The sequence below is a fragment of the Notolepis coatsorum genome, assembly GCF_963971535.1.
Source record: "Notolepis coatsorum genome assembly, chromosome: 1".
Lineage (NCBI taxonomy): Eukaryota > Metazoa > Chordata > Actinopteri > Aulopiformes > Paralepididae > Notolepis > Notolepis coatsorum.
In genome coordinates this window covers 308150634-308158471 of record NC_140165.1, presented here as the reverse complement: position 1 = coordinate 308158471, position 7838 = coordinate 308150634, and the positions used below count along the sequence as shown (strand labels likewise).

Here is a 7838-nt window from a genome sequence, read left to right as displayed (position 1 = left end):
ACGAGTGCAAGCTAAGCATACATGAACACACATATACATACATACAGTTACGCACACACACACACACTGGGATGACTCAGACCCATAGGCTTTGCAGTCTCCCTGTTGAGTCACTGATGACGTCGCCTGGAAGAGCATGTGTCAGAGATGTGATCGGCCAGACCCCGCCCCCGCCCCCCCCTCCAAGTCTGAGTCAATCTCTCTCTCTCTCTCTCTCTCACTCTCTCTCTCTTCGTCCTTGGCTTTTATGTTGACGGGCTACCATACGGTACTCTGCAGGAATTCTCTGTCTCTCTCTCTCTATCTCTCTATCTGTCTATCTCTCTCCCACTCTTCTGCCCTCTCCTCTCTCTCTCTCTCTCTCTCTCTCTCTCTCTCTCTCTCTCTCTCTCTCTCTCTCTCTCTCTCTCTCTATCACACACATCTCTGTCTCTTTCACTATCAATGTATCTCTCTCTCTCGCTCTCTATCACACACATCTCTCTCTCTCTCTCTCTCTATCACACACATCTCTGTCTCTTTCAATATCAATGTATCTCTCTCTCGCTCTCTCGCTCTCTGCTCCACCTCTCGCACACATCGCTGTCACTAAATCTATCTCGATATACACTATATGAACCGGTGATGTGTCTGCAGTGAAGGGAGAAGAAGAGGGGTCGGTCTATAACAGCCAATAACAGCCGATGCACTGCAGATGATGAAGAAGAGGAGACTGTGTAATAATCGGTAACGTCTCACAGTCCTCCCAGTCCCAGTATCTCTCTTGACCTCCTTCCCACACCTCATGTCCTTCCTTCCCTACTTCCCTACTTCAGTCCTCCACTTCCCCCGCCGGCTTCCCGTAGGGCCGCATGGACGTCAGTCCTCCCCTTCCCCCGCCTCCTGCTTCCCGTAGGGCCGCATGGACGTCAGTCCTCCCCTTCCCCCGCCGGCGGCTTCCCGTAGGGCCGCAATGGACGTCAGTCCTCCCCTTCCCCCGCCTCCTGCTTCCCGTAGGGCCGCATGGACGTCAGTCCTCCCCTTCCCCCGCCTGCTTCCCGTAGGGCCGCATGGACGTCAGTCCTCCCCTTCCCCCGCCTGCTTCCCGTAGGGCCGCATGGACGTCAGTCCTCCCCTTCCCCTGCCTCCTGCTTCCCGTAGGGCCGCATGGACGTCAGTCCTCCCCTTCCCCCGCCTCCTGCTTCCCGTAGGGCCGCGTGGACGTCAGTCCTCCCCTTCCCCCGCCGGCTTCCCGTAGGGCCGCATGGACGTCAGTCCTCCCCTTCCCCCGCCGGCGGCTTCCCGTAGGGGCGCATGGACGTCAGTCCTCCCCTTCCCCCGCCTGCCTCCTGTAGGCCTCGTTGAGCAGCTGTATCTCCTCCCGGTACCCGGAGGTCTCCTGCTGGGTCTGCCGCCGGCTGTTCTGCCGGTGGGCCTCCACGGTGTCGGGGATGCTGATGTTGATGCTGTCCCCCCCGTCCGCGTGGCCGCTGCCGGGGATGAGCAGCGAGTAGGAGGCCGTCTCGCCCAGGTCGCAGGAGACGAAGCGGTTCTCCCGGCGCGAGTAGCGCAGCGACGGGGAGCGAGCGTGCGCCGACGACTGGCTGATGTTGGAGATGATGGAGACGCTGTCCATGGCCTCCTCGTTGTCGCAGATCTCCAGCACCTCCAGGTGGATCTTCACGTTGGTGTCGCCCATGTCGCCCAGCCCCAGGCCCATCTCCAGGCCCAGGTCGATCCCCACCCCGCCGAAGCGCACGTCCATCGCGGCCTGGCCCCCCCCGTCCGAGGCGGGGTCGTCCGCGCTGGGCTCGTGGCCGACGGACTTGGAGCGGTACACCTCCACCTTGGGAGAGGAGCAGAGCATTGTTTTACAGTGACACAACACTTTTGAACACTACACCATATTTGATCTATTTATTACTAATGGATTTGCACTATATCTCTACCTAATTTTAGCATTTTAGGATTTTGTATAGTTGTTGTGAAGGATCAGATTAAACCGAATATGTATATTTATTTATATATATATATTTAATTGTATTTGTATATCGTTTGATATCCCCTGTATATTCCTTGTACAATATGCATTGAATATCCCCGTTTCTACTAAACAGCCCATAATAGTTTCATTCTACCATTGGACGAGAACCTGGCGCCAGGTTGCCATACCCCTAGGTCCAAGTTCAATCGTGCCGCCTAACATGTCGAGGCAACCCCCGGTTCCGCGCAGTAATATGCCGGGCGAAATACGAATGGTACTATTTGTTCATAGCGCATATATATATGGCGCTCGTAAAGTAGAACTTTCTTTTAGTCCAGTTCTTTACCCTCCAACAGAGTGACAGACGCAAAAGCCTCCCCACGACGCACGTGCGGTGTAGTAAGGCCTACTTGGCCCAGAATAGGCATTGAGATATCGTGTAGATTAATAGTTGAATGGTCATAGTTTGGCACCATACCGTCGAGTTGGACGTATTCTATTAAGCTAATAATAGTCTATTTATGTATGGTGCATCGTTCGGTTAGAGTCCTACAGTTATCAGTACCCCCATCGTTCCTGACGTTATCTGGACGCTTATCCAGGCTGGTCAGACCCCTAGTGGTGATTGCATCCGAGGAGCTCCGGGTCAAGAGCGACTGGACCTGTATATTGGATTACTCTACCCAGACGACGGCGAGCCTTCCACGGCTCTTGGATTATGCTTTGTGTGCTTTGATTATTCCATGGATAAAGGCCAACACTGCCGAGTGTTGGAATTACCCCCCGGAGAGGACTCCAGGTGAGGCGGCGCTCTACACGTGAGGTCGCACCACGTCTCTCCGTTGTGGACCGGCAGATACCGTTCCACAGAGGGTCCAGCTGTATTCGTCTGCGGCCCGAGGTTCTGTGGGCACCGTGTCCAAGACTTTGGATTCTCCCAAGACACCGTCGGCCAGATGGGATACCGCCAGCGGCTTCTTTAACCCCCCCCTCCTACTGTCTTACAACCAGCGGGACCCCCCCCCCCCTTAGTGTATCCAGCTATAATCATTTAAGTACCATCGCTATCGTTTCCTAAATATTCCAGGTTGTATACTTACTCCCTGCGCAACCAGAGATTGGACATTCAATGTTGATTTACCTACGAATACTCATTTGCCATAAAAGTGCATATTCCATATTTCAAATCATAAATGTAATTAAGTGAATGTTGTATACACCTTTTGCTGTATTAAATATTCGATTTGGTACATTTGTGTTGGTTCGTTTCATCAGGTGGGAAAGTGTTCATCATACTTATATCTTGTACTGGGTGGCCAGAAGTTAAAGTACATGAGGTAGTGGTATTTAATATCATATCTAACAATACAGTCAGGGAATTGTACCCCTCAGTTACAATTGGTCCTTCGAGCCGGATGGTAACTAGTGTAATATTAATATAGTGTTATTAATATCGAAATGGCCTATGATGAACACTCCACGAAACGATCCTCCTAACCTAGAACGCCCGCGGCACAGACGACAGACACCTCAGTACTTAGAGGCTTACACTGTCAGTCAACTACCTAGCCTTCGACAAACGGTAAACGTGGTAAAAGTAGAAAGTAAAATTATGTCTGACCTTAACGACCAGGTTTCCCCGACCACAGAGGCCCTAGTAGGTCCTAATGTAACTGACCAAGCCCACGGTGGGGACCAGGAGGGAATTGACATGCCTTTACCCCCCGCCACTACTCAAGAAGTAGTCCCCGACCAGCCCCGGGAGGAAGACAACCCGACAGAGAGAGAACTCTGCACGGAAGAAGAGGAGGAGAGCGCAGAGGAACTAGAGCTCCAGGACTCCCCAACGAGTACCCCCAGGAGCGGCTCACGCAGGAGCGGCTCACCTCCACTACCGCCTTCCCCCAGAGAAGCGGCGAGGATGCTACGACAGGCGTTCCTCGTCCGCCTGACAGCCTCTACCGAACGCGATCGACTTCAGGGTGAACGCGACCGTCTCCAAGCACAGGCGCTTAGCGAGCACGAACATTTTACTATTGAAAGAGAACGCCTCCAAGCGCAGCGACGGAGCGAGGAAGAGCGCATACGCCGGGAGATGAGACGCCGGGAGATGAGACGCCTTCAGACGGAAATTAATATGATAAGAGACCGGGCCGCAGCAGAGCGCGCCGCCGCCGCAGCCCAGCGCGCCGCTGACGGTGCCCAAAGAGAAGCCCAGCGCGTCGCTGACTATGCCCAAAGAGAAGCAGAGCGCGCCGCCGCCGGAGCCCAGCGCGTCGCTGACTATGCCCAAAGAGAAGCAGAGCGCGCCGCCGCCGACGCCCAGCGCGCCGCTGACTATGCCCAAAGAGAAGCAGAGCGCAACATCGATCTCATCCCGCGCCAAGCCGAGCGCGACACACTACAAGCCGAGCGCGACAAGTTAATAGCGCAGCTAAGGAAGCGGCTGATGATCCCCAGGGCAACACCCTCTCCCTCCACCAGGGGTTCAAGGAACTCGTCGAGACAACAGTCAAGAGCAGCGCCTCCTAAACGAGCAAGCGACCCTGAACTTGACCAACAGACAAAGCCTATACCCCCCGCAGACCCCCTTCCCAGACCGGTCCAAGCGAGACCCAGCTACAAGGAAGGAGCGGCATACACTGCGGAGAAGCAAGATAAACCACTACAGGATCTGGAAGATCTGATAGAGGAAGAAGAGGGAGAGGAGGAGAACCAAGCCCGACGACAGCACAGTACTCCACCGGACCAGGAGGTCCCATACAGTCCAGGCTATACCCCCGCGGCGCTGCGCTACAGACCCCCGACTCTATTCACGGGTGAGCACGACGCACGACCAGCCCCGAGGAACAGCACCTGGACCAGCTGGCTATGGTGCCCTGCCGGTACCAGCCCACAGAGAGACGCAGAGGACCCAGCAGCAGATGAAGAGGTCCAACACAGTGTGAAGAACAGTTTCTACGTGGACAACTGTTTACAAAGCGTTTCGACTAAAGAAGAAGCCGAGGCTCTCCTAATCAAGTTACGCGCCTCCCTGATCAAAGGCGGCTTTGATCTCAGGCAGTGGGCCAGCAGCGACCCGCACGTATTGCGCAGCCTCTCCTCCGCGGACAAGGCTGCCAGCAGCGAGACCTGGATGGCGACAATCCCAGGAGAAGCCCAAGAAATGACACTAGGATTAGTCTGGCGCTTCAAAACAGACTCGCTCCACTATAGACACAAACCCTTGGCTCCAGAGCAAGGAAGGTCGGCGGCGATACCGACCACCAGACGGAGTGTGTACAGAACACTCGCCAGACAATATGACCCGTTGGGATGTATTCTACCTTACACCACCAGGGCAAAGATGATTGTACGAGCACTATGGGACAAGGACCAGGGCTGGGACGACCCAATACCCGCACACCTTGCCTCAACATGGAGAGAGTGGGAGACGGAACTCCGCTCACTCCCAGGTGTCAATATACGCCGCAGCTACTTCCCATCCACAGTGAGGCCAGAGACATGCGAGATTGAGCTACACGTCTTCAGCGACGCCTCCGAAGTAGCCTACGGATCGGTTGCCTATTTGCGTGCCCAAGAGATGGGAGGAGAGATACACACTGCTTTCATACTGGCCCGCTCAAGAATAGCCCCACGTAAGCAACAATCTATCCCACGCCTAGAGCTCTGCGCAGCCCTCGCAGGAGCGCATCTAGCCACGTTAATCCAACGTGAACTCACCATTCCGGTGCATAGAACAATCTTGTGGTCAGATTCCACGACAGTACTCACATGGATTAAGTCTGATTCATGCAGATACAAAGTGTTCGTGGGAGTCAGAGTCACCGAGATTCAAGAATTAACAGAGGAAGCAAGCTGGAGGTATGTGGATACCAAACACAACCCAGCTGACGTCATCACCCGGGGAATGTCCCTGGATGACCTAACCCGTCGCAACATCTACAGTGACGGACCAGCATTCCTCAAGCTCCCGGAAGGAGATTGGCCTACGCCCACCCCGAGGGAAGCAAGTAACGAGGAGGCTGAGAACAAGAAGCCTATGTTCTGTGGACTGAGCACTGTCGCCTCCACAGACCCCAACATAGATGACTGCATTACCCTAGAGAGTGCGCAACAAAGGACATTCCTGCGGCACCACCCAGAGATTCAGTCCACCACTGACATGTCAGCAGCTGACTACGAAGAAGCAGAACTTCTTCTACTACAACGAGCCCAGAGAGACTCGTTTCCCGATGAGCTAGACTGTCTACAGGGAGGAAACCCCGTCCCATCAGACAGCAGACTGATTCACCTGGCACCAGAGAGTGACGCACATAATCTCATCAGAGTGGGTGGTCGCCTGCGGAGAGCCCCCGATCTACCAGATGACATTAAGCACCCGATCGTCTTGAACAGCCGACACAAGGTCACAGAGCTGATCATAAAGAAATACGACGAGGATGTGCACCACGCAGGAGCAGAGAGAGTCTTCGCGGAGATCAGACATCGTTATTGGATATTGCAAGGGAGAGAAGCAGTACGGCGCTTCCAGCGAACCTGTCTAGACTGCCGTAAGTGGCGCGCGCAGCCCAGCATACCACGGATGGCTGACCTACCCCCCTGTCGCCTCCGAATCGGCGACAAGCCATTCCACTCCACAGGCATGGACTGTTTTGGCCCGTTGTATATAAAGAGAGGAAGAGGCACCGAGAAGCGGTGGGGTATTGTATTCAAATGCATGACCACCAGAGCGATACATATCGAGCTCCTTCCGACCATGAGCACAGACTCATTCCTTATGGCAGTAATATGCCGGGCGAAATACGAATGGTACTATTTGTTCATAGCGCATATATATATGGCGCTCGTAAAGTAGAACTTTCTTTTAGTCCAGTTCTTTACCCTCCAACAGAGTGACAGACGCAAAAGCCTCCCCACGACGCACGTGCGGTGTAGTAAGGCCTACTTGGCCCAGAATAGGCATTGAGATATCGTGTAGATTAATAGTTGAATGGTCATAGTTTGGCACCATACCGTCGAGTTGGACGTATTCTATTAAGCTAATAATAGTCTATTTATGTATGGTGCATCGTTCGGTTAGAGTCCTACAGTTATCAGTACCCCCATCGTTCCTGACGTTATCTGGACGCTTATCCAGGCTGGTCAGACCCCTAGTGGTGATTGCATCCGAGGAGCTCCGGGTCAAGAGCGACTGGACCTGTATATTGGATTACTCTACCCAGACGACGGCGAGCCTTCCACGGCTCTTGGATTATGCTTTGTGTGCTTTGATTATTCCATGGATAAAGGCCAACACTGCCGAGTGTTGGAATTACCCCCCGGAGAGGACTCCAGGTGAGGCGGCGCTCTACACGTGAGGTCGCACCACGTCTCTCCGTTGTGGACCGGCAGATACCGTTCCACAGAGGGTCCAGCTGTATTCGTCTGCGGCCCGAGGTTCTGTGGGCACCGTGTCCAAGACTTTGGATTCTCCCAAGACACCGTCGGCCAGATGGGATACCGCCAGCGGCTTCTCTAACCCCCCCCTCCTACTGTCTTACAACCAGCAGGACCCCCCCCCCCCCCTTAGTGTATCCAGCTATAATCATTTAAGTACCATCGCTATCGTTTCCTAAATATTCCAGGTTGTATACTTACTCCCTGCGCAACCAGAGATTGGACATTCAATGTTGATTTACCTACGAATACTCATTTGCCATAAAAGTGCATATTCCATATTTCAAATCATAAATGTAATTAAGTGAATGTTGTATACACCTTTTGCTGTATTAAATATTCGATTTGGTACATTTGTGTTGGTTCGTTTCATCAGGTGGGAAAGTGTTCATCATACTTATATCTTGTACTGGGTGGCCAGAAGTTAAAGTACATG

General features: G+C 53.5%; 1 protein-coding gene across 1 annotated transcript in view; it reads right to left on the bottom strand.

The window, feature by feature from the left end:
- Window positions 1–1300: 1300 nt before the first annotated feature.
- The window catches only part of LOC311225828 (putative G-protein coupled receptor 149), a gene marked incomplete at both ends in the record, with an annotated part of 45984 nt that continues 39446 nt past the window's right edge, over window positions 1301–7838 (bottom strand). Inside the window, 1 exon segment of the mRNA XM_084311221.1 lies at window positions 1301–1825. Within this exon segment, the coding sequence (XP_084167347.1) occupies window positions 1301–1825 (525 nt within the window).